At 36.6% G+C, this 27,964-nt stretch overlaps 1 protein-coding gene across 10 annotated transcripts in view; it reads left to right on the top strand.

The window, feature by feature from the left end:
* The window catches only part of ANKS1B (ankyrin repeat and sterile alpha motif domain containing 1B), a 300,024-nt gene that overhangs the window by 17,886 nt on the left and 254,174 nt on the right, over nucleotides 1-27,964 (top strand). For 8 of the 10 annotated variants that reach the window (XM_081958819.1, XM_081958822.1, XM_081958824.1 and 5 more), the window contains exons 3-6: nucleotides 9,877-10,033; nucleotides 20,260-20,556; nucleotides 25,117-25,192; nucleotides 26,935-27,054. In XM_081958819.1, coding sequence (XP_081814945.1) covers nucleotides 9,877-10,033; nucleotides 20,260-20,556; nucleotides 25,117-25,192; nucleotides 26,935-27,054 — 650 coding nt within the window. The remainder of the gene's footprint in view (nucleotides 1-9,876; nucleotides 10,034-20,259; nucleotides 20,557-25,116; nucleotides 25,193-26,934; nucleotides 27,055-27,964) is intronic. The other 2 variants (XM_081958823.1, XM_081958829.1) reach the window with 1 other exon arrangement.

The raw sequence follows: 27,964 nt of genomic DNA on the forward strand, positions 1-27,964 counted from the left end.
GATAATAGTTAGACAACACAGCTGTCATAGGAAAAAATGTTTTGTGAGGGCCATTCTTCAACCTAATGGATGGATTGTGTTAGTATGAAGGTGGAGACATATGATATTGTTGTATGATTTCTGGAATTTTGGGTGGCTTCCCAATAGCTCTTGATACCATTAAGTATTTGTTGTCCTGGACTGATTTTTGTATAAATATATTTTAACACTACTATTTTGTGATGATTGTTTTTTTTTGGGTGGGCGAATATTAGGTTTCAGCAGCTAGTGTTAGGTGATGAGTGCCCTTCCCATGTCTATGATATTTCCTAAGTACTTCTGGTCTTTTTTCATTATATTTGTGGATTTGTAAATATACTAGAACTGTATCACCCTCTATATTTTCTTATGGACTAGCAGCATAATTGGGAACATTGTCTTGTTCATTTGTTGAGGTGGTTAGTTGTCTTAGAATTTTGCTACTATTTTCAAGCCCTCAGCAATTGATCAGAATCAGGAAAGGAAGCTTTTCAGTGTCTTATTAACCCAAATAATTGAAATAAAAAAAATAGGAGTTATCTTACAGAAATCTTGTTGACCTCATACATTTATGATGATAGAATTCCATTCAACTCTAAATTCATTACAATAGGGATGCCTCAGTCTTTTTGCTAATCATGTGTTGAAACTGCTGGATTTTCTTTTCTTTTGATAATGAAGAATATGCAGATGTCCCAAACTTGCAATATTTCCCAAAACTTTCATCCTATTTCCAATCATTATTATTGTTTGTTGTCCTACCATATTTTCCGGTTGTTTCTTCTTTTGTTAATGCTTTTTTTTCTCATGCTAAGTTTGCATCTGATCCTTACTTGCTTCTGGTTTATAGGCCAAAGTGTTCTACTTTCGATGTTTTCCAACTCCGGGAACATTCTATGAACATTAGCAGAATTAAACTTGATGCACTTGCCATAAATATATCTTCTTACTTGACAGCAATCTTGATAAGGAAACCAGTTCAGTGAGTGATAGTATGGATAAACAAGTACGACATTGTGTCTTCAGGCCACCATCTACTCAAAACTGATGACTTTCTTCCCTGGCTATATTCTAGGCTTGGAAAAACAGGATCTTGCATAAGAGTTTGGAACTGAGGAGACTTTTCAGGTGTCCAGCCTTGTACATTTAACTATTCTATCACAGGCTTTGCTTTCAGCTCCATTATGAATTTCAACTTTGGTCATCCTTTGGCCATACTTCAATATAAGTAATGCAACATAAGTTGTTAGTCTAACTTACAACAGTGCAGAGAAACCAATTCATTTGTCTGCTTGTAGTCAGAGGCCAAGACTATTTCATTATTCTCCTGTAGTGCTTAATAATGAGGTAAACAAAACAAAAGGAAACAAATTGCGTATAAACATGTGTACTAAAATGGACATTTTCTTAATGCCAACATTTTCAGCACTGACAACTTAAATTCCTCTTATAGCAGCATTTAAACTGAAATTATTTTGCCATTAGTCCAACTCTATGGGTTTAATTTCAGTTCCCTTCATTAATTCCAGTGCTTGGTAGGATTTCTGCAGTCTTTGAACTTTCACATTTGAATGATGGTCAGCCTATGAAGGAGAAATAAAAATAATAATTGATTGCTTAGCAATTGCCCTCCATTTCTATTGTCTTGATTTGCTCACCCCATTTGATAGTTCATTCTATTTTTATTTATTTTTGGATTAGAGATCACACCCAGATTTCTTGTACTTCCCTAGAATCTTACTGTTCATATTATTTAGATACTGGATTCTGAATTTGGGGGGGTGGGGCAGGGGCAACATAGCAGGGACAAATGCAACTTTGCTTTTGTTGCTCTCTTCTCAGAGCTGCTTTTCTCATTCTCCTTCTCAGAGCTGGGGCTGAAGTTCTGCAGGCATTGAGAATTGAAGAGATACTGCCCTAGAGTGTACTATGAGTCCTATTCAAGATGTAGGTAAGGCTGGTAAAAGTTGTCATGATTGTGCTGACATTCAGCCATAGACATAAGGTGGCTTCACCTTTATCCAGACTGGTAGCATAGATCACTTTGATCAATCAATTATCTTTGTACTTGTCTCCAAAGGAGTTTACCCAGGAACTGTCACGGGTGTTTCATAATGAGATCTGTGATTTAATATATTGCCATGGTAAATTATTAATAACAATTTTTGCAATTTGGAGAAAATGAACAGACAAATGAGATGAAAGTAAAACATGATAAATGAGTTCATTCCAAAATGAATCCCTGAAAATTGTGAGATAAAGCAGTACCTTCCCTGATTAGGTCTTTCCTAACGTTTACGTATGAGAATCTTTTAAATCTTATATAGTTAACCTGATTAATCATAACTCTAATTAACTAAATTTATATTCTATATTTAGTTCTCTGCTGCTAAAAGATACTGCTAACAGTACACACTAGAATAGGTGCTTAACCTTAAAATCTGGTTAGGGCAGACTGATCAGATTTGAACTAAACTATACCAAAAGTGTCTAAGCTCCTTGCAAGAAAAGGAACATGAGAGAGAATATTATTGTTTTGAGGGAACCTGATGTCCTTGGAAGTCTAGATTCCATTCCATCCTGTTTCCTGTCTCTCCCCTCAGATTTGTTGCTTGATTATTCAGTTCCTTGTCTTAACCTATACTAAATCTGTTGACTACATTTACAGTTGCTGTTCTAAGATACAGTACTGGTAAAGAGAATTTCTTGCTTCCAAAAGATTGTTTTGCCTGAGTTCCTTTATTGCTCAATTGTGGCAAGAATCCAGCCTGCTAGCTTGTTGGCTGGCAGCCATCAAGACCAGCACAGCAAAGTAGGTTAAATGTGTTTAAAATGTGAGTAGGTGTAAATTCCTTTTCATGTAGTAACTGTCACTGCCTGTAATAGAATGGAAGAGATTTCTCATTAAGTTCTGCCACCTCCTTCCTTACATATTAAAGCTATCTAGGTGCTGCCATTGTCTGTCTATGTGATCTTTCTTATCGCCTTTGGACAATGTCTTTTTATACACGTATCACAATATCATGAGGAAGAGCTTCTTTATAAATAATGGATATACTGTAAAGTTCACTTCAGTTTTTCCTGCCAGAACATTTTGTTCTGGAATCTGGTATTTTATTGCTTCTTCAAGAATAAACAATGTAGTACAATGAATTCCATCAGGTGGTAGAACTGGACCATTTGAATTCTAGCTACTTAACCATCCTAAAGAAGTTCACTTTTTATATCCTATCCTGGGTATAAGGGACATGAACATTTTCCTATTTACATAAACATTTCACAGGGTGAGTCCGGCAAGCAATTTGGATATATGTGGCATTATTTATATAGATAATGCTAAAAAGTATTTACTTTCATTTACTTACTGTGCTGTACCAAATATATTCCCTGTAGGTTTTTTTTTTCTTTTCTGTTTCATGGCAGTCTATCAGAATATATTAAAAATTACTAGTTTTTCCATTTCCTGGAGAAACCTGCATCTGTCAGTTGTGCTTTTTCTATACCAATATTACATGAATGCAAAGAACTAATTTCAATCAAGCTTCTTAGCAAAGTATTTTCAGTCAACTTTTCTGTTCCTTGTGGATCAATTTGTTTTTGCCTTTTCTGGCTTCCTTTTCAGCCATTGAATCTGCTCAGGGCTAACCATTTATTGCTCAGCAATCCTCCTTCTCCTCCCTTCCACCACCCCCTCCCCCCATGACAATGCTCTATGATAGAGTTACTGACAGTCATAGTGTTTAGAAAACATGCAAACTTAGAAAACTGACAGCAGAAAAAGATGTAGTGGTCCATCTATGCTCATCTGGATGTTGATTGCTGGTGGCAAGGTGTTTTGGTCTTTTTGTTCCCTTTTTGACTTGTTAATTCTCTCTTTTGCACAGTTTGTAGATGGTTTTTTTCTGTGTGTCTATTGATGGCCAATTTGTGGGAGTGCCAAGCTTCCAGGAATTCTGTAATGTTTTTGAACTTGGCTTGGTCTAGGGTAGCCACAGTTTCCCAACTGAAACTATGCTTAAGTCCGTCCATATGTTGTGACTTCATCAACACTTCACCAAAAAGTGCCTGGCCACTCAACCCAACTTGCTGTCACAAAATATTATGAAAACTCTTTAATTTCACAACATATGAATATAGATTAACATCAGAGCAACAGTTAAGAAGCATACAATACCCCAACCAGGAACTGCCCAAAAGCTAACAGTAAACAGCTCAACCAAAGAACATCCAAGACCCCTCCAAACAACCATAACAGGGACAGCCTCTAGAATATAAATTGAGGGCAAACCCCACTCCTTACTAGCACTGATGTTACCTAGTTGGGGTTATAATTGTCTCCAAGAAAATAACCAAGCCCAGAAAGTACCAAGAATCCCTTGTTTCAACCGTAAACTACAAATGTTCTCCTTTATTGCTAAGCCTAGAATATGGTATCCTCTCGTTGGGCATTTTACTTACTGTTTTAGAGAGGCACCTTTTAATGCCTCCAACATATCCCTGATCCTGCTTGAAAGTGCAGTTAGAAGGTTCCAGATAAGGTTAGACATGCTGAATTTGAAATGCTTGAATCCTCCATGATCAGACTGCTTAAATAATATTGCTACCATCTTTTATCTGAACAAATAATATCCAGAATTTTGATGGACTAAGACCAGGATTTCTAAAATGAATGTTACCATGCAGTGGGTGCTTATCATAGTGCACTGAAAAAAGAAAAACCTTAAACTATACCCGTCGGGGTCTGGATGGGGGACAACAGACTCAAACTCAACCCCTCCAAGACTGAGTGGCTGTGGCTACCGGCACCTCGGTTCAGCCAGCTGATTCCATCACTGGCCATAGGGGGCGAACAATTGCCCCCTGTGGAAACGGCGCGCAATTTGGGCGTCCTCCTAGATGCCCGGCTGTCAATGGATGATCATGTGGCAGCCGTGGCAAGGGGGGCATTCCACCAGGTTCGCCTGGTGCGCTAATTGCGCCCCCTTCTGGACCGTGATGCCCTACGCACAGTCACTCACGCACTGGTGACGTCTCGCCTGGACTACTGTAACGCTCTCTACATGGGGCTTCCCTTGGGACGCGCCCGAAGACTGCAGCTAGTCCAGAACGCAGCCGCGCGGGTAGTCATGGGGAGTACTAGGTACTCCCACGTAACACCTCTCCTGCGCGAGCTGCACTGGCTACCTGTGATCTTTTTGGGTGCGTTTCAAGGTTCTGATTACCATTTTTAAAGCGCTCCATGGCATAGGGCCTAGTTACCTGCGGGATCGCATCCTCCCACATACATCCCTGCGGCCAATCCGCTCTCACAGGGAGGGCCTTCTCCTGGTGCCGTCCACAAGGCAATGCCAACGGGCGACACCGAGGAGTAGGGCCTTCTCTGTGATGGGCCCAACCCTCTGGAATGACCTCCCCCCCGACATTAGAACTACTACTGACCTCCGCTCCTTCCGACAGAAATTGAAGACACACCTGTTCCGACTGGCTGGTTTGGCATAATTTATAACGTCTACCTCCTGGCATACACATTCCTACTGGTTTTTAGAGGGCTAGTGTTTTAAATTTAATCTGATATTTTAGACTTTTGTATTGATTTATTTATTAGCAGTACAGTTTGGCATATTTTACCCTCCTCTTATACATGTATTTTTGTAGTTATTTCTATGTTTTAATCTGTTGTGTTTTAATACGGACTGTACACCGCCCCGAGTCCCTTTTGGGAGAGGGGGCGGTATATAAACGCTAATAATAAATAAATAAAATAAATAAATATAATATTTTCTTGAATTTGTCAAACATGGGAAAATCAGAAGTCCAAGCAGTTCAAATGAATATAAGGTTTATTGCTTATGCTGTTTACAAGAATCTGAACTAGTAACAGTTAAAGCAAATTGGGGTAAATAAGAGTCAATGGAATTCAAGGTGGGCTGGACTTAGAGCTCTTGGGGCATGAAGGAACTCAAGAATGATGTGTTTGACCCCTCCTTCAGGCTGAGCCTGTTCATCCCCTACAGAATTATTGTAAATTATTGTGAATTATTGAATGATTGTAAAAGTAACTTCCTTGTCAGAATTCTTGCCATTCACAATAATGCAGTCTGCAGACTCAAATCTTTCCAATAGCCATTCCCATGAGGAACAAATGTTCTTATCACGTACACAGTTTACCACAGGCCATTGCTTTGCTGAAAAACAGAAAAGCTAATGCTCTTTTAGAATTACAAGTAAAATGCCAGAGAAATAACTGGATCAAAATTGGAAAAAAAACACATGATTATCATTCCTTTGCAGCCTCTGATTCAAGCTTTGAACCATAGAAAAAAGTCCAAGTAAAAGCAAACAAGATCCTTTACTTCAAAAGGGTTTTCTAGCTGTAGAAAAAGACACAACATTCTAACCAGGAATCTGCACTAGATTTGTGATTTGTATTTCTGTGTCATGCTAAAGTCTACAGTTTTTTTTTAATCCATAAGGGTTGACTGAAAACATAAAGGTATTCTTTTTTTTTTTGCCTCTAGGATATTCTTGAGATCTATAATACTTTGTAATATCTCAGTAAAGAACATTTACTTTGTAGCAGACTAGTGCCATCTTGTGACCTACCTGGAACACTGAATTTTCTTTTTTGGGGAAATTTGGTTTTACCAATTGAAAAGCTAGTTCTAGTTAACTAGTTAGATAATGAAACATCTACAAGAAAAGAACCAAGCTTGAATCTGTCTACTTAGTAAGATCTAGTAAAAGAAGATTGCTACATTCCCCACATTTGGGAGAATGTCATCTACAATGATCCCTTGCTTGAGCCTTCTTAGAGTTGTCGTACATATCTGAAACTATTCTCAGGTACAGATGGTCATTGGTTAATGACTACTCATCCAGCAGTGGTTCAAACTTGCACCGGCACTGAACAAATGATATTTATGACTGGTCTTCAGAGTTCCATCCATTTCAGCTTCCTTGCAGTCACTTGGTCAACATTTGCAACCTTCTCTGCTGGCTTCCAACAAGCAAATGTGGGGAAGCTGACAGGAGGTCACAAAATGACCGTGTGACATCCACACTAATGGCCTACAGTGATTCACTTACTAGCAATGTTGAGTGCTGGAATTGCTGTTGCAAAATGGTACAGTTATGTGATGCCATGTTTTAAGACCACATCGCTTAGTGATGGCAATTGTAATGCCAACTGCCATCGTTATTTGTATTTGTATTTAGATCATATCCTTCGTGTTATGTTTTTGAACTGCTGACTGTTCATGGCTGTTCGGAGAAACATTTGGAGATGCTTGAAGATTCGTCTGCCAAACAGTAACATATCAAGGAGGCATACTATACTTATATAATTATTTTTATGTTTTAATTTTTGTTATTATCAGTAAGCTGTTATTCTTAGAAATTGAGTAACATATAACTTGACTGAGTGGACTGTAGTGGAATCACTGGTTAAAGTAGAGGGGGCTCCTCTAGGGAGAGTAAAGAGATATTCTAGTTTGGAATTGAGTCAGGAGAGGTAATATCTATGGTCAAGACATATAGTTTTTGTAATATAAGTGATCTACAATAAAATATCTATTTGGGTTATATCCTCAAACCCTCACAGCTTCAACCTTAAACTGTATACCATGGACCTCAACCCATTCCTAAGAGGTCTGTAAAGGGGCGTGCATAAGCGCACCAGCATGCCTACCGTCGCTGTCCTACTGTCCCCATTTATTTGTATTCATTTCCTTTGTTCATGTCCATGTTCATATTTATTCCTGCTATTTGGTACATGTTTGACAAACTAATAAATAAAATAAATAAATGGATGGATGAATGGATGAATATTGTTTTTTCAAAGACTTTCAGAAATAATTTTGAATGTTTTATTTATCATATATTATTTGCAATGTGCTCTCTTTTTATCTGCTACTGCTCATATGAAATATTTTCAAAATAGAATTTCATAGAGAATCTAATATAGTTCTTGAAGGAAAAAAAGATAGTGAAGAAAAATCTGGTACTTTAAAAGATCAAAGAAAGGGAATCAAAATGTGATTAGGGAATTAGGATCTTGAAAAAAAAAGAAGATATATGCAATGAGGAACTAGAGTTGGAATATCAGGGTTCAATCATATGCAGTTTGTCAGCATGAGATAACCATCAAGAATCAACAACTGTACCAAAAAAGACAAGACAAGAGATAAAACTAGTTTTCAGGGCCAGGGAAGTAGTGAGGAATAAAGAACAGATCAGAATTTATTACTATTAGTGAACAATCAAAGTATATAGGAACACACCAAATCTGATAAAAATTATGTTGCTTAGGTTCAACAGGAGCAGGAACTTTTTCTGTAACCTTGCTTGTTCAAGAAGATCCAGTGGCCAGTAATAACATAAGGCAGCCATGCCTTCTGTATGTGATATCCAGAATTCCCAGCAATTACTTATGGCGGGGTCCCCAGCCCCCGGTCTGTAGCCCAGTACTGGTCCATGACCTGTTGGGAACCAGTCCACAAAATCTGCAGGTGCATGCACAAAACCATCCCTTTTCCATCCTCCCATCCTGCCACCATCGCTGCCAGTCTGACAGGGACGTGCGGTCAGGGGAGGCAGGGAGGCAGAGCCTCACCTCTCATCATCAAATAATAATATATAATAATAATATCCACGAGGGTCCACGAGGGAGTTTCATATATATAAGAGGAAGAGGAGGGAGGAGGAGGAGCACGCACTGGGCAGTGCCAGCTGGGCAACCAGCGGAGGCAGGAGGGTTCTCGGAAGCGCCACTGTACTTTGCGCGCTCCTCGCGACTGCAATAGATGTCCAGAAGTGGCAGGGGTTTGATGATGTCGCCGCAGCTGCCATGTGCAGACGGACGGAGGTAGCCAGAGTGGCGCCGAGGCAGTCCGGTGGACGAGCGACCGAAGATCAGGCTGCCTGATCCTCCATCGCTCGCTCGCTCGCTCTTTCGTCCGCCTGGACCCCTCGGCGCCACTCTGGTTACCTCCGTCCGGCCGCGCCCAGCAGCGACGGCAGTGACGTCATCAAGACGAAGTGGCTTGGAGGCGAAGTGCTTTTCAGTGCTTTTCTGTGCTTCTGGCATTTAGGTAGATAGCCGGATGTCCTAAATGCCAGACGCACAGAAAAGCACTGAAAAGCAGCTGCTGTTGGGGATCGCGAAGCGCGAGCCGGCGGAGCGCGCTCAGGAAGGCGGGAATGGGATCACGTGTGCTGGAGGCGTGGTCCCATTCCCCGCCTTCCTGATGACGTCACCAGCCTCACCAGCCATAAACCTCACCGCACGTCACTGCAGTCTGTGGACCTGGAAAGGTTGGGGATGCTGGGTTATGGTGCCTAGTTATAAACAACTACTTGAAATTCAGTGGTTCATGAAACAAAATTCCAGTCTTAGCAATTCTTTGTAGCTAGAGAGATAGTTTACAAAACTTATAAGAGTGATCTTTTTTTTACTATTATATGATTGAAGGAAGATAGGAGTTTCAAAATCTTTAACTGTGAACCTTTAATATGAAACATTTCTGTAATTCCTGTGATTTATATTTGATTTGTAATATGAGATCTAGCCATTAACTACCAACTTCCAAATTAAAGCATGTCTCAAGAGAGTAAACCTTTTATGAATATATAATTTCTAATCTCTTATTCAGTGATTATTTAAACAGTATGATGATTATAATAGTTATAATCATTTCTAAATTTCTTAAACACATCTGCTTCCTGCTTCTTAGCATTGATGACAGTGTCGTAAGAATAATTTTGTGGTTGTTTTGGTATATTTTGTCAGTATGTGCTATAAATTCACAGTTTTGTAAAGGAATCTGTCAATCCTTAGTGCATTTTTAAAATATTTTTCAGGGATATAGTTATCAAATTACTTCAATATGAAGCATCCACTAATGTGGCAGATAATAAAGGGTATTTTCCTATACACTTGGCTGCTTGGAAAGGAGATGTAGAGATTGTGAAGATTCTTATCCATCATGGGCCATCACATTCCAGAGTGAATGAACAGGTGATATTATTAAATTTATTTGTTTATATCTTCAGCAAACACAAGTAAGTATCCTTTTGTTCTTACAGAAATATGACTGGATTCATATGAAGTTCCTTCACGGCAAAGAATTATTTATCTGGGTAAGGGTTATATGGATGAGAGGTTTTATACAATATAGAACAATTTTGCAAACATCTGACATCAAAATAGATTTTTTTTGTAATTACTATGATATTGTATTTAGTTCAGTCTTCTTTTTTAGCAGATCTTATTTTATCATTTAGATAATAAAAATAATATTTGGAATAAGTGTGACTGATTTTTATAGGTTGGTTGTGCTACAAGAGAAGCATTGTAATTCCAGGCTGTAAATGAATAGCAAAATTATATTGTTATGCTAACAGTTTTGCATCTTAAAATCAAAAGCGTCTGAAGTAATATTAAGAGCAGGTCTATTTAAATTAACAGTGGCATATTATTTCTGTAAATATTTTTTTATCAATAATTTTAAAAACTGGAAACTTGTAACAACTTTACTACTATCTTTAAAGACTTATAAGCTGTACAAAACGTTAATTCCCCCCATCCATCTTATACACAACAATATTGGATATTAAACACTGATAGCATTTCATAAAATGAGACATGATGTATACTATTCAAATCTACATTAAGTTGATTTGAATTGTTTTGAATGGCTGCTTATTTCATCTAAGTGACCCTGGGCAACTAGCAATAGGTTAAACAAATCCAATAAAATAAATTAAGAACCAATATAAAGATAGATATAAAAGCGATCTACAATCAATTAAAAACATGATCAGCAGTATAATTCATCATCATATTATCTATTATTGGTCAAAATGTCTTGATGATTATGTACAGTCTGATATAATGGTCTATTAGATTGCATCAGATATAACCCTAGAAACGTACTACCACTTCCATGTACTCCCTTAGAGTGATTTTAAAACAGCAGAAATTATCTCTTTCAAAAGTTTTGGTATTATCAGACAATGTGTTCTAGAAATCCGTACCATTACCATTACAGTATTGTTTTCTAAAGAGTTTGCGTCTAGAAAATATTATAGGCATAATAGGATGGCAATGTGTAAGCTATTACTACTTTAAACTGGTGGAGGGAAAAGACTTGTTTTTTTGCATCTGTGGCTATTACTGTATAAAACCATTAAAAGGCAAGGAAACCGTTCTAGACATCCTTCTTCCTGTCTCCTAAAATATATTTAGGAAAATCTAGAAAAAATAAACACACTGTGAATCTGATGAATCTAGAGAACTTTTCAAGTATATTTAATATAAATGAATTTTACAAAATGGAAAATTTGAGTATTTGGCTTGTTTGTCAGATTTCTAGTTGAAAAGAGTATAGAATGTGTTGCCTGTTTAAAACAAACTTTTGTTTCATTTTTAAATTGAAAAAAAAATCAGAATACTACTTTTACATATTTTCTATAGTTTTGGTGTAAGATCATCTAATGTAAAGTTTCAGAATATTAAAAATAACATTTATTCCCAGGAATTGCAGCCATAGAGCATAGTAGCTGATTTCTTTATAGGCATGTTTATGAAAAAGAAAGAAAGAAAAATGTATGAAAGTAAGTTACTGTATCTGAAGTTATAGTTTACTTCTGGTTGCTTTTAAAAAAAAAATCAAATTGCTAAATTGCAAGCACTAGACAAATTATAAATTTAAAATCAGGAAACTGGAGTGATAAGTGTTACTTATGACAAGGACAAAATGTTAGAACAAAAAAATAACAGTATATTCATAAACAATAATTGGGTAGGTGACTGATGTTTACTACGAAAAATGTTATAGTATAATAATTAAACAACTATGAGAATCAGCAGAGAAAGAAAGTTGTGTGAAGTATAGAAGGATTCTCTTGGTTTGTTATATGTAAATGAGGAATGAAGTTTAAAAGTAAACTTGTTAAACAAGTATTTAAAGTTTATATTTTAAACAATCGGTTAGAAATTATGTTGAAATACAATTCCTGATTCACATGTAACAAGCCAGGAATCTGCTAAACATATCAGGTTTTGTTCCTTTTTTGAAAATATGGATGAAAAGAAACAAGGTCCTTTTTGTTGTTTATTTTATTTAGTTTGTTTATATATTACCAATACCATAAGGACTCACTGTATAAAAAATTATAAAGCTATTAAAGCTATAAAATTAGTAATGCAACTTGATAGAAATCAGCCTAGCATCCATATTATCTGACCATGCAAATTCTTAAAAATAATAAATCTTGCTAAATTGAGAGATCCATGGAAAAACTTGATTCCTAGGTCTTTCTAAATATTATCCAGGAAGGTACTGTCCAGTTTTCTGGGGACAACATATAACATAGGAATGGAATGGAATTTTAAAAAACACAATATTTTCTCCCCACCGCCATTTCATGGAAGGAGATAACTTCAGTGGTCCTTTTAACAGTTTACATTTTATTTCTGAAATGTTTTGGAGTTACTTACGTGAAAATCATGACACATTTTAATATACCCATTGAAATAGTTTTAGCACGGACATTATCTTAAGAACACATGTATATATAGATTATACAATATATAAGATAAATAATAAACAGATATAAAGTTTTTGAAAATGCTTTAAAATCAAAACAGCAATAACCACAATCCAATAATAGGAGAACAGATGTTTACAGAGAACAGTAGGACATATCCAGGCTGAAATGATTAACTCTCAAGAATTTTCTATCTAGCTCTGAAAGGTATTTTAGCATTTCAAGTAAAAGTGCCACATCTTGTTTATTATCTTGAACATAAAGAGAGGTAAGCAAGATCTTCAACTAAAATAAATAAAGATTTAAATTTATATTTACTTGAGAAGAATTGTTACTCTTTTTAATAAATAAATATTAGTGCAGAATAATATTCTGGCTTTAAGCCTTTTATAATCTCATTGACATATGTTTTATGTGAAGAATCACATAAACTGGGTTCATATCATAATAATCTTTAATGTATGAAACTATCAAAAACCCATATGGAAAGTAGAGAAGATTAAAAAACTGTTTCCTGTTTTCTATTCTTTTCTTGTCCTTTGTGTGTCTTGCTCTGTAAATCTGTTTTTTTTATCTTCCTTATTTCTGTCTTTTTCCTTGCTTTCTACTTTCCCACCCTCTTCCCTTTTCTCTTAGGGTCAACTCAGCAGTTGCAATAGAACTGCAACAGAGGGGTTTTATCAATGACATTGACACAAGATTGAAATTGACTAGACAATCTCAGTTTTAGTCAGTTTCAATCTGCATCTTGAGTCCCAGGTAAAGTCATCCTGAATTTTGCTGGAACATGCTCTTTGCAAATACTTTTCATATACATTGAATTGGGTAAAATGTATAACCCAAACTCAATGTGTGCTTTTCCAGATACATATTTTATTCCTGTAATTTATATACATGAATTATCAAAGTAACCATGTATGAGAAATTGATACCTCATTGCATATTTAAATTAAGCAATTATGCATGCATGGCTTATAAAATATATGCATTATGCTTGTGGCTGAGACTGTTCTTCTACATATTTTCTGGCAAAAATCTATATTGCAAAAATATAATTAAATTGGGAAACCCAATACTTGTATATAAACATAGTACTTTTTGTTACTTGTGTTAAATATAATATCTATCCAATGTAAACAATTGTAATAACACAGTTGAAATGATAGGACTAAAATAAAGTTTGTTAAGACACTAGTCATGATTTGCAATTTTTAATATCTTTATATTGATAAATGATTAGAAGAAGAATGAAAATTTGATATTGGTCTTCAGAGAATTGATGAAATTAAAGTAAAACTTATTTTAAAAATATTTCTAGGGATTAAAATATAAATCTGGATTGTTCTTTTCCTGGAAAATAATGGCTGATCAATGTGTGTATATTTGATTATATTTATAAGTGACCCCCAACACTACAGCTTCCCAACACTAAGGGATTATTTCAACATATGTGAAACTGAAAATATAATACTTTTCATATCTCTTTTTGTCAGTTCATCTATTTATCTACTCATCTAGACTTTTTAAAAAAAAGATTACTGTTACTAGTAATGCTCTGGAATGAAAGATGTTTCTGTCTACTCTAAATATTAAGCAATATTTTTTAAAAAAATTGATATTCTAAAATAGAACTAGCATCAATAATGTACTATTTCAAGCAAATCATATCAAGGTTTAATTATTTAGGAAATCTATATAGCCACCTATTTAACCAAAGTGGCTTTAGGCAGTGCACAGAAAGTTAAAATCAAAATCAAAACCAAACAGTTAGAATTTTAAAAATTCAATATTAGAAAAACAGTGACACAATAGCATCCATGAAAAAGAAAACCCCTGCTTTGAATCACTAACACACCAGAAACCCAATCAAACCAGACTCATGGAATCACCTGGGACAAATGCCTGTGGGTATCCAAGTTTTTGAACATCTTCCAAAAGGCCAACAGAATTGGGGCTATCCAGACCTTGGGGGAGATGCTGTTCCATAGGACAGGTTCAATGATAAAGGAAATATGATTGCTAGGTCCCACAAGATGATGCTGTCTAAAAGATAGGGCCTGGAGAACAACAACAATGCTAATTCTGATAGAGCAGACTGAAATAATCAGAGACAGGTGGTCCCACAAATAATCTGATTTTGTGCCATGTAGAGCTTTACATATGATAGCCAGCACCTTAAATTGTATGTCGCCTTGTATTGCACCTAGAACCTAACTGGAAGACAATGCAGCTCACAGAACAGAGGTATTAAATTAGCATATCATGGCATGCCCCAAACCGCCAGCTGTTGTTGCACTTTGGACCGCTTCCTGTTTTTCAAGGGCAGACCCATCTAAATCACATTAATGTAAAACCCACCAAGAAGTGCATAAGGTATTAATGACTGTAAATAGGGCATCCAAATCCAGAACTAGGCTCAATTGGTTCGCAAGGTGAACCTGTGTAAAGGCCTTCCTAGCCAGACTACCTTCAAGTGGGAGTGGTGAGTCTGGGAAGACCCTCAAATTGTGCTCTAGCTCTAAAGATGGAACAGCTGTAGATTTGAGGGTCAAGTCTTAAAACCCATAATCACCAGCTGAACTGAAGCCTGTTCTTCTCCAGCCAGACTTCCATGGCTTCTGAGCACTGATAGCATCATTTAGTCAATTCATGACAAATATATATAGTTGAATATCATTGCTGTATTAATGACACTTCACCCAGTTTCAATGGATGGCCTCTCCCGGAGCTCATGGAGATGTTAAATAGGAACAGGGAATGAACAGGGCCCCGAGGAACCTTGGGAAGCAGGATATTCAGCCATGGAACTCTTCCCACCTACCAGAGGGATAGGAATCAGTTCTGAAGGAAGGAGAACTAGTGCAAGAGCATATGTTCCAATCTTCCAAGCTGACCCAGAAGTATACCATGATTGATATTATCAAAGACTGAGAGACTGAGGACCAGGATAGATACATTACCTCCATCCTGAGTCTAGCAAAAGTTGATCAATATTGTCTGTATGTTATTACCAGGATTGAATCCTAATTGAAAGGCATGCAGTTAATTTGCTTCCCCCAGGACCATGTGGAGTTACAAGACAACAAACTTCTCAACAACCTTTGAGGAAATGGACATCATACACAAAATAAAACTTGAAAAGGGAAAGTTGGAAACCGGATGAGAATTGCCCAGTTCTGTTGGTGTCCAACAATGGCTTCTTTAAGAAAATGTGAACGATTGCCTCTTCTAAAGCACACCTTCCACAAAAAGGCATTCACTACCACATGGATACAACCAATGTCACTTCCTGGGATGTCTTAACTAGACAAGATGAGAATGCATCAGATCATTTAAACAAATGTTGTAAGCAATATTGGACATTGACATGAGATGGAAAATATACCTGATAATATTTATTTATTATTTATTTAATCAGTTAACAGAATAACAGAGTTGGAAGGGACTTTGGAGGTCTTCTAGACCAACCCCCTGCTTGAGCAGAAATCCCTATATCATTTCAGACAAATGGTTGGTCAATCTCTTCTTAAAAACCTCCAGTGTTGAGGCACTCACAACTTCTGGAGGTATTCCACTGATCAATTATTCTAACTGTCAGGAGATTTCTCCTTAGTTCTAGGTTGGTTCTTTCCTTGATTAGTTTCCATCCATTGTTTCTTGTCATGCCTTCAGGTGCTTCTCATCTGTCTTTTCCTTAATAAAGAATTCCTGCAACAGTTCTTCATGTGTTTTAGCCTTCACTCCCCTAATCATCTTTGTTGCTCTTCTCTACACTCTTTCTATATTTTTTTTAACATTGTGGCAACCAAAATTGGATGCCATATTCCAAGAGTGGTCTTTCCAAGGCATTATAAATTGGTATTAACACTTCATGTGATCGTGATTGTACCTTTCTGTTAATGCAGCCTAGGACTGTTTGACATTTTTGGTAACTGCAGGACATTGCTGGGTCATTTTTAAATAATTGTCCACTAGGACTCCAAGTTAGCTCTCATAATTACTACTATTGAGTCAGGTCCCACCTATTCTATACCTCTGCATTGGGGTTTTTTGCCTAAATGTAGAAACTTACTTTTCTCATCATTGAATTTTGTTTTGTTATATAAGGCCAGGTGTTCAAGTCAGACAAGATTCTTCTCTATCTTGAGTTTATCTTTTGGAGTGTTGGCTATTCCTGCCAGCTTGATGTCATCTGCAAATTTGATGTGTTCCCCTTCTATCTGCTCATCTAAATCATTGATGAAGATATAGAAGAGTACTGGACCTAAGACAGAGCCTTGGGTTACTCCACTGCACATTTCCTCCGTGTAGTTGCTGTTATATTAAATACTAAACGTTGGTTCCATTAAGGTCTACACATTGGCCTGTAGTCTCTTGGTCAGCCAGCTATGAATTCCATTTATTGGTGATGCTGTTTTAGACACATTTTCTATCTTATCAAGTAGCAGGTTGTGATTTACTTTATCAAATGCCTTATTAAAGTCCAAGTACATTACAGCATTTCTCTGGTTTATTTATTTTGTCACATCATCAAAGAATGCAATAAGATTTGTCTGGTATGATCTGTTTTTACCAAACCCATGTTGGCTTCTGGTTATGACTTCATTTGCCTCTAGGTGTTCACAGATTCATTGCTTATCTTTTCCAGACTCTTCCTAAGTATTGATGTCAGGCTGACAGGTCTTGATCCGTTTCCCCCCCTTTTTTGAAGATAGGAAATACATCAGTCCTTTTCCAGTCATCTGGTAGTTTCCGGGTGATACAGGATCTTTGAAATATATGGTTCAATGCAGGGGTGAGTTTCTGCTGGCGTTACTGCCGGTTCAGTGCACATGTGATTTGTGCATGTATGCGCAGTTGCCTGTAAATCGGTCTGCGAGTGCGCAGAAACATGCCGCAGCGACTGGGGAACCAGTTCAGGGGCAAGAGCCTGCAGTCCCTACTGGTTCAGCGACCCAGTCACAATTTTCACTACCAGTTCGCCCACCTCTGGTGGTAGCAACCCATCTCTGGTTCAATGGTTCTGAGATCACATCAGCCAGTTCCTTTAGAACCTTGGGGTATAATCCATCTGATCCCAGTGATTCAAATTAATACAGAATTCTCCAACCATTTTCTTACTTATTTTGACTTTCATTCCTAATCTGTATTTTAATGGGGTTTTTTTATAGGTTGGACTATTTCTTTCCTTTTGTGTAAAGACAGATGCAAAAAACGAGTTAAGCAGTTCTGCTTTCTCCTTGCTGCTCTTCACCTCCTTGCCATTTTCTCCCATTAATAAATCAATCATTTCCTGGGGGGGGGGGGGTGTTACATGATGAAAGAAGCGTTTATTATTATATTTGACTTTTGTCATAAACCTTAGTTCCTTTTGAGCCTTAGCTTTCCTGACTTTATCTTTGCAGGTTCAGGCTATTTGCTGATATTCTGCCTTTGTAATGTGCCCCTTTTCCCACTTTTTATACTTGTCCTTTTTGTTTTTCAGTTCATCATAGAGTTCTTTGCGTAGCCATGCTGGTTTCTTTTGAGACCTCTTATTTTCCTTTTTCATTGGAATGCTAGACTGGGCTTTTATAATCTCACTTTTCAAAGTTTCCCAAGCTTCTTCAGTTGTTTTCCTCTTGAGGATTTTTGTCCATGAAATCTTTCCCAAGGTCTCTCAAGTTTGTTGAAATCAGCTCTCTTAAAGTCTAAAAATCTAGTTTAACTTTCTTCTATTTCTTGTGCTTGCATAATGATTAAATCCAATATTGCATGGTCACTCCCTCTCAAGGTTTCTTCAACAGCATCTACCTTTTCATCTCTGTTAGTGAGAATGAAGTTCAGTATGGCTGACCCCGTAATTCCCTAGTCTACCTTTTGGGAGACAAAGGCATCTGCTAGGTTTGTCAGGAATCTGTTTGATTTTCTACTAGGTGCAGAGTTTGTCTCCCAATTGATGTCAGGGTAGCAAAAATCTGTTTGGTTGGCTGGCCTGTAGTGTACACCTATGGTAATGTCATTTTTTCCTCTTTTATACTGACCCAAATGCATTCAAGGCAGTTTTCATCATTGTTCTATTATATTTCTGCAGAGATGTAGTTATGTCTTATATACAGCTAGTCCTCGACTTGCAACAGTACATTTAGTGACCATTTGAAATTACAACAGCATTAAAAAATGACATGACTATTTTTCACACTTGTGACCATTGCAGCATCCTTATGGTCACATGATCAAAATTCAGACACTTAGCAACTGACTCATATTTATGATGGTTGCAATTTCCTGGGGTCATGTGATCACTTTTTGTGATCTTCTGACAAGCAAAGTCAATGGGGAAGGTGGATTCATTTAACAACCATGGTGTTAACAACTTAACAACTGCAGTGATTCACAAATGTGGCAAGAAAAGTTGTAAAATGGGGCAAAACTCATTTAACAAATGTCTCACTTAGCAACAGAAATTTTGGGCTCAACTGTGGTCGCAAGTCAAGGACTACTTCTATAGTACAACTCCACCTCCCTGCAATAGTGCATTCTAATCACTACACCACCAGGGCTCCTTTTAATATCTTTAAATAGATTTATTATTTGTAATATTTGTAAATTGTTACCTTGTGATGCAAGGTTTTATTGCCTGTCCTACAACTGTATCAGTATGAAATGATGTAATGCAGTTTTTTCAGATACAAAAATAATTCTTTTTATAATATAAATATGAATTCTAATTAATAGGAGGGTAGGGTAATTCTAATGGGTAGGTGTGTAATTTTAACAAACACTTGTGCTATGATATGATGTATTTCTTAAAAAGTACTACGTATATACCTGTAAAACATGAGTATTGCTTATCTAATTAAGAAATATTTGCATGAGATTATACATTGTGTTTTGGTTGTATGCAAATGTTTTCTTTGAAATAAAAATGAAGAACTGTTATAATTATTTCTATATATTTTATAGTAATCTGTAAGAAATGAGATATATGAAATATATGGATAGTTCACATGAATGCATTTTAGATATTCTGTAGATGGACTTGTCTGATGTAATAGTTTGGTTTCACTTTAAATATCCTGTTGTGTAATAGAAAGCAATTGAACTTACAATTGTATCTCCAATCCTTATTATCACTCAAAAACTGGCATCTAAAGATTTGCAGTCTGTCCAGAGTGAGTTTTAATGTACTTACGGAGAAAATTGATGAATCTTTGTGTAAGCAAAGGGATTCTGTTCAAGCAGCGCAATTTTAAGATCCAAGCAGTAGAAATAGGGCTACTTTGAAGACAATATTCAAAATTGTATAATTAAGCTTTCTATCAGTCAATGGGTATTGAACTGGCAGAAAAAAATAGCGTTCAATCAATTATGTTTTACCATTTTTAATTTTACAGTTGTGACAGAATATATAAGGATAGTATTGGAAATAGTTAAGGAGAAATTACATTTCAGCAAAATGTGCAGATACATTTTCAAATGAGACTTTATATACAATCAAGATTTGTGTTCCTCTTTCTAATGAACCGATTGCATCATTTAGAGAACAAGAGAAACTGAGGTAACAGAACTAACTCATCTAAAGGCTATTAACAAAACTAATTTTTGATTTGCTGCTAGATCTGCTCAATGCATTAAAAACATGCCTCAGAAACGATTGTATTATATTATAGTGTTCTGGAAAAGGCATTTAATTTTTTTCTCTTTGAACAGAACAATGAAAATGAAACAGCTCTGCACTGTGCTGCCCAGTATGGACACTCAGAAGTGGTTGCTATTTTGCTTGAAGAACTTACAGATCCCACAATAAGAAACAACAAATTAGAAACTCCATTGGATTTGGCAGCTTTATATGGCCGACTGCTGGTGGTGAAGATGATAATCAATGCATACCCAAACCTGATGAGCTGTAACACAAGAAAGCATACTCCTTTACATCTTGCTGCACGTAATGGTCATAAAGCTGTGGTACAAGAGCTGCTAGAAGCTGGAATGGATGTCAGCTGCCAAGTTAGTAATTTTTTTTTAAAAAAATGTTGCACTATTTAAATAAAGGCAGGGAAATCATATGACCCTATAGTTTTACATTTAATACATTCATAATGGCAAATAAGGACAACTTATAACTTGTAGTTTAGGCATAACAACTGGCTCCTGCCCTCAACTAAATTATGTTTCCTAATATTTTTTTAGTGGGGCAAGCTCAGTAATATTTGGACTCCTGTAAAAAGTAGGTTTGTGACTCAAATCTGATTTAGGAATGCACTATCCATCACTCCCTTAAAAGGTCTATAACAGCCACCTGGTGCTTGATAATTAAAGTTTCACAACTGTACTAAAACTTGCTGTCCTGATTAATCATTTTCCCAGACATTTAGAGAAAGCTTCTAAATTAATCTTTATGGTGACTTATTTCTCCCACAATATTGATAGGCAGGCCAGAATTTTATTAACAGTGAGAACCATTCTCTGTTGCAGTCATACCTAGCTCTACAGTGTAAGACATTATTAAGGGCTCAGCTCTAGATTTTCTATAGCCTTTTTCAAATTGTTCACAGCAAAGAAGAAGCAGTATATTAGATGTTCTCTGTGATTCTGGCTCAGTGATAGTCAGCTTCCAGGGAACAGGATTGGCTAGACTTGGCTGCCAAGGACTTCCTGCCAGTTATGACTAAAAATCTTAGCTCTCTAAACCCTGAATCCTATATTCAAAACCTAGCTTCACAACTAGGGGTAAACAGGATGTGACTAGATAATAACTTACTTGCTTATGATTTAGAACCAAGATATATACAACAGAAAAATTACCTATTACAGTTCACAGTAAAAGCATTTGGGTGTCTTTGGCACTAAATTCAGGGGTGAAATTCACAAACCTGAATAACTTCCAGATCCCAGTAGAGCTATAAGTTCCATTATTGCCTGATCCAAATATACAAACATCTGTTCTAGGCAGTGATGAAATTCAATTTTTTTTACTATTGGTTCTGTGGGCGTGGCTTGGTGGTCGTGGCAGGAGAAGGATACTGCAAAATCCCCATTCCGTCCCCACTCTGGGGCCAGCCAGAGGTGGTATTTGCCGGTTCTCTGAACTACTCAAAATTTCTGCTACCGGTTTTCCAGAACCTGTCAGAACCTGCTAAATTTCACCCCTGGTTCTAGGGTATTATGCAGCTTCATTAACATTGCCTTTATGGACCAGAACAAAATCTCTATATGCATAGTCCTGTAGTATCAGTCAAGACTATTGATGTATTCTCCCTGCAACAGTGATTTTGCATAGGTAGCAGCACCGTGAGCAATTCCAGCTCTTGGTCACATCAGCTGTTGACTTCCAGTTTATCTTTAAGCTTCTATGGTTGACCCAATGATTTCCTTGTCTACAAGCACATTGGTGTTCTCTGTCAAATGATGCCAAAAACATATGGAATCGTTGGGCTACTCAAAAAAACCAGAGCCCCTGTTGGCCAAATATGTGGAGTTTCATGATGCTTTTGCCAAGGCTGTCAAGCATCTTCACTTTCACTGAGTTATTTACAGGACTGTCTCTCCCCAATTGTCTTTACCTGTCTAACTGATGTAGCAAGAGGAGCATGCTCTGGGTACCATCAGCTAAGGAGAATCAGTTTGCACAATATTTTGGTTAATCCAATGTTTCTTCTGTGCTCAAACATTTAATTAGATATAATATTATGATATGAAAGTAATGGATCAATCTGATAACCTTCATGATTAATATAAACTCATTACAGTAATTCAAATGATGTTTTATTATGATAGTTTGTCATGTTCTTCTGTATGCATTTCATCTGCCTTTCAAATTTATATTAACTGATATTTATAGGCTATGTCTTTGTTTAACACAAAGCAATGCTTTTTCATCAATTTGTTCTGATTCATATTAGTAAGTTTATTGTATACAAATTTTTGGAATACTTTTTGTATCACAATGGTATATTTTTAGACTAACTTAGTGGAACAAGGCAGGGTTAATTTCCAGGATGGTCTCTTCCATTTCTGTGATGTTTGTAAATCTTCCACTAAACATTGCAGAATCTGGAATGTTATTCTAATACTGTGTTTCCCCTGAAATTTGACCCCCTGAAATAAGAGCTTGACCTTATTTTCAGGGAGGTCTTATTATTTTTGAAGTGCAGGAGGTGAGTGTGGTCACCTCATGGCTGCTGCTGTGTTACGCTGCTGCGGCATCGAGGCATGAGGTGCGTTGCTACACTTGCCGCTCTTTTTGTGGCAGCCATTAGTGTGACAGAAGGGGTGTGGTGGATATGGTTGTGGGAGCAGCTGTTAGGTAAGAGTGTGTGGGATGTGTGGGGCATGTTTCTCCTTTCCCCCCTCTGGCCTCGCCTCCTCACTTCGTGTTGTTTGCGTGACAAGCAATCAGAGGAAATAGCAGGGACCGGCTGCACATGTGTTTAAATATTTTTGGGGAGGACTTATTTTTTTGGGAAGGCTTCTTATCTGGGGAGGTCTTATTTTCGGGGAAACAGGGTAGTCACTTGCTTGGACTGTCTTGTGGACTATGCCTTATAACTACTGTGAACTGCATACCTATTTTTTTTGAGAGGGAGGAGTAAACATATTTGGTCTGCATATTCTAATGAGATAATAACATATTTATTCTGCTATAATTAATATACACCTAATTTTAATAATATTTGGGTGCCTAAGTAAATGATTTTGTACATATATTTGGAAAAATGCATAATGAACAACTATTACTTTTGTTGTTTTGTTTACATGTACAGGGACTAAAAATTTTTTTTAAACCCACACAATTATTTTTATTCAGGGTGAGAATAGTACTTCAATTTTACCATGGAAACAATTCTAAATTCCAAAAACATTGTACACTAAAAGGCAGAAAATGTTCAAATCTTGACATGCACTCAATTCTTTTCTGCTCTGCTTTGGTTGGGGTGTTTTGCTACCTGCTGCTACTGTTAATTGTCTTCCTGATATCGTAAGCATCATATGGTTAAGATAATCTATGCTACAAATAATAAAAAAGAAAATGTCTACAGTAGTTTGAGTAAGGAAGTGAACTACTGCATATATATTTTTAAAAAAATCTACAATAGAGGTTGATTAGATTCTGCTGCATGACCAGTCAGGAGAGGGAGCCATGGAAGGAAAGTTGATGGTGTAGAATATTTATCTACAATTTCTGTTCCAAGTTCAATTACTTCCATTCCATTTTACTCACTATGGCAGAAAGTCTGATTGTTACTACAATCATAAAATTGCTGGCATACTGCTTTTCATGTCTTTCTTTCATTCCGGCAGTTCTTCTCATTCAAAAATAGGAACATTATATTATAAAACTTTATTAAAATCATCCAAAAGTACTGTCTATCTCCACATATTGTCCATTCATACCCTTTCCCTGTCTCACAAAGCTCTCAAAGTAAGCTTAACATAGTTTTTAAAAAAGAAATCACTATCTAATAAAATGAAATTCAATGGTGAAAAGAGTAAGGTTCTACATTTAGGCAACAAAAACGAAATGCACAGGTACAGTATAGGTGGTACCTTGCTCAACAGTAGTAACTGTGAAAGGGATCTTGGAGTCCTAGTGGACAACCATTTAAATATGAGCCAGCAGTGTGCAGCAGCTGCCAAAAAAGCCAACACAATTCTAGGCTGCATCAACAGAGGGATAGAATCAAGATCACGTGAAGTGTTAATACCACTTTATAATACCTTGGTAAGGCCACGCTTGGAATATTGCATTCAGTTTTGGTCACCACAATGTAGAAAAGATGTGGAGACTCTAGAAAGAGTGCAGAGAAGAGCAACAAAGATGATTAGGGGACTGGAGACTAAAACATATGAAGAACGGTTGCAGGAACTGGGTATGTCTCATTTAATTGAAAGAAGGACTAGGGGAGACATGAGAGCAGTGTTCCAATATCTCAGCGGTTGCCACAAAGAAGAGGGAGTCAAACTATTTTTCAAGGCATCTGAGGGTAGAACAAGAAGCAATGGGTGGAAACTAATCAAGAAAAGAAGCAACTTAGAACTGAGGAGAAACTTCCTGACAGAACAATTAATCAGTGGAACATCTTGCCTCCAGAAGTTGCGAATGCCCCAACACTGGAAGTCTTTAAGAAGAAGTTGGATAGCCATTTGTCTGAAACAGTATAGGGTTTCCTGCCTAGGCAGGGGGTTGGACTAGAAGACCTCCAAGGTCCCTTCCAACTCTGCTATTGTATTATTGTATTAACCATCTCTTTAGGAACCTGCCATTTTAACTATTTCATATTCTATCTTATTGTTAAATGTGGTGGTGGGCATCAAAAAGTTGTTTACCATTGTTCTAAGTAAGTAGTGTCAAAATCAGGTATCAGTGAAGCAGTTGATAATTCATGTTTTGAATGAGTATCATTCCATTATATTGATTCTCATGGGCCATATTCCAGACTTTATATTATTATTTATTAAACTCTAGTCAATGATACCTCTGTAGTTAATGCTGACTATGACAATTATTTCTGTTTGTCATAATTAGATTATTTTTCATAATAATTTCTATTAACATTTTTTTTTTAGACAGAAAAGGGGAGTGCATTACATGAAGCAGCTTTATTTGGAAAAGTAGATGTTGTACGCCTTCTTTTAGAAACAGGTAAATAATGATTGCCCGACTGATTTTTAGTTATTTCAAAATGTTTAACAATGCTATTTAAACTTCTTTGAAACCAGTTTTCAGTTTGTATCCAGTTACAAATGATCTCTAATACAATGACCTGACTCTCATACAGTTATACAGGATTTTTTTCTTATTCTTAAATCAAATAGGTATTAGGTATCAGGAATAATCAGTGTGTTTATTAAATTTATATACCAACCAATTTCATTGTATTTCAGTACAAGGACAATAAAGATTATACTTATACTTGACTTTCAGTGGCACTGGATGGCTTGAGATGGTTAAATATTATAACAAGAAAACAACACAAAACAAAAAAGAACAAAGATGGTAGAGATAACAAACCTGGATGGAAACAAAGAAAAAAAGTAGAGCGCTTCAGTCACACTTGCCAGAGGCTTGCATGAAGAGCTAGGTCTTCAGGCCCTTTGAAACTTTAGTAGGGTTGGTGTCATTCAAATCTCCTGAGGAATCTCATTCTATAAGACAAGTGCTGCTATAGGGAAGCTGTGCTTTGGGTTTTGGTAGATGGTATTGTTTAAGCAAATGACACCAAATCAAAGCTGTCCAATTGGATGAGGCAGGCAGATACTATGGGAGACAGATGAACCTTCATGTAATCAGGCCCTATGCAGTATAAGTCTTTATAAGTAGCGACCAGCACTTTCAGTTATATCCAGAAGCAAACTGGCAACTAGTGCAGCTCATGAAGCAAACAAATTACATGGCCAGTTTGGCATAACAGTTAGGGTGCTAACCTAGGCTCCCTTAGACAGGAAAGCCAGTTGGGTAAATAAGAGGCAGGAGTATTGGTATGTCTGCTGATTATGCATACTGACTAAACACAACAACAACAAGGCATGCCCATCACTGCCTGCACTGCTGTATTTTGAACCAGTTGAAGTTTCTGGGTGGTCTTCAAAGGCAGCTCAAGTAGACCATGTTGCAGTCAAGTCCTGAGGTGATCAGGACATGAATGATTATGAAGAGTTGCTGATCTTAGAAGAGGTATAACTGCATATACCAAGGCTGGTGTTTAGTTACAATATGTTTTAGGTGACTTAAAATAATAAAATAATGGAGATTTAGAAAATATTTAAATAAATTAAAATATTATGGCTGGGAATTCTGGGAGTTGAAGTCCTCCAGGCTTACACTTCCCAAGGTTTATTTCAGATTTATTTATTTCAGAATAATATGGAGCAATGGGGAAGGGTATTTATCTAATAATTCCAAAATCCGGCTAGTTTAGTTTGGGTAGAGCTGAATGATATATGTGTTTATCTGTGTTTGTGTTTCTGTGAATGCATATTAATAATTTATGTTTCTTAAATTACTGACAGTACTGCTTGAATACCCAACCAGTTAATTTTAATGCAAGGGAAAATACTGAGAACAGTTCCCACATGATAGGACTGAATATAGAAAACCAAGTGGCTTATATCCAGAAGATATAAGTCATCTCTGTTCCCCGGGATATGCAAGGCCTGTTGCTGGCAAAAACAGCAATGCCTGCCAATCACAGGTTTGGACTAACTGGAGAGATCTACAGTATCTGTCCGTTGGCTGAATTACTCTCTGCTGATCTCATATTTTGTTCACCTTGACTTAATCCCCTCACTATCTAGGCAGAAAAATTGGGTTTTAGGATTGGAATCTTAAATGTTCCATGTTACATCCCTTTCCCCCCTATTTTATATTCTGTGTATTTGTTTCAGGAATTGATGCCAATATAAAGGACAATTTAGGCAGAACAGTTTTAGATATTCTGAAAGAACATCCATCACAACAGTCACTCCAAATTGCTGCATTGCTTCAAGGTCAGTCAGTTACATCATGTAAGTCATATAAAATGATTAATTTACAAAAATCTCAATTGTATTTGCATTATTTATATTTTCATATTGTATATTAAAATTACCACTTAAGCATATTTGGTACATGGTACTTTTAAACTCTTCGCTTTATATGGTTAACATTATAATAGAAATATGTTTGCTTGAGAGTCTATTTGGTTTGGTGGTTTTAAAGTTCCAGGCTAGAAACCAGGAGATCTTGAGTTCTAGTCCTGCATAAGGCATGAAGCCAATTGGATGACTTTAGTCCAGTCCTTCTCTCTTGGCCCTAAGAAAAAGGCAATGGCAAATCCCAAAAATGTTTCCAAGAAAACATTATAGAATTGTCCAGGGATTTGCCAGGAGTCAAGATAAACCTAGAGGCACACATTCAAAATATTTTAGTATAATTATTAAAGATATGCATAATTTCCCCAATGTTATCACTATGAGGGTTATGTGTTTTCTGTTGCTTTCTGAGGGTTAGACTTTGCAGGAGATGAAGATTTACTTTATGATTATTGTGGCTTCTGTGAGTATCTATTTATGCCTCTGCAAACTACTATTTCAGTAGATTTCAAAGTCAGTTTTTGGGGCAGGACTACTTTATACTATCTACAGAATACTGTGAAATACTTCAGCTTCTCTTTTATTACCACTATATCATGAGAAACTCTCTAACTCTTCTTTCTTCAGGCACTATTGGATTCTGTAGTTTCTTCATTCTTTTTTTGTTTATTTTCCTCTATCTTTTTTAATTTTTTCCCATCTATGACTTCTAACAGGCATGATCTGTGTTGCCTTTGTTTGGATTGGGATCAGCAGATATTGTGATTATTCCTAGAATTTTATTCTATAATTATATTGTAATTGTTCAACCAGGCCTTAAACCTTGCTTTGGGAGGCAGCCCTA

This window comes from Natrix helvetica (assembly GCF_964273705.1).
Source record: "Natrix helvetica genome assembly, chromosome: 6".
Classification (NCBI taxonomy): domain Eukaryota; kingdom Metazoa; phylum Chordata; class Lepidosauria; order Squamata; family Natricidae; genus Natrix; species Natrix helvetica.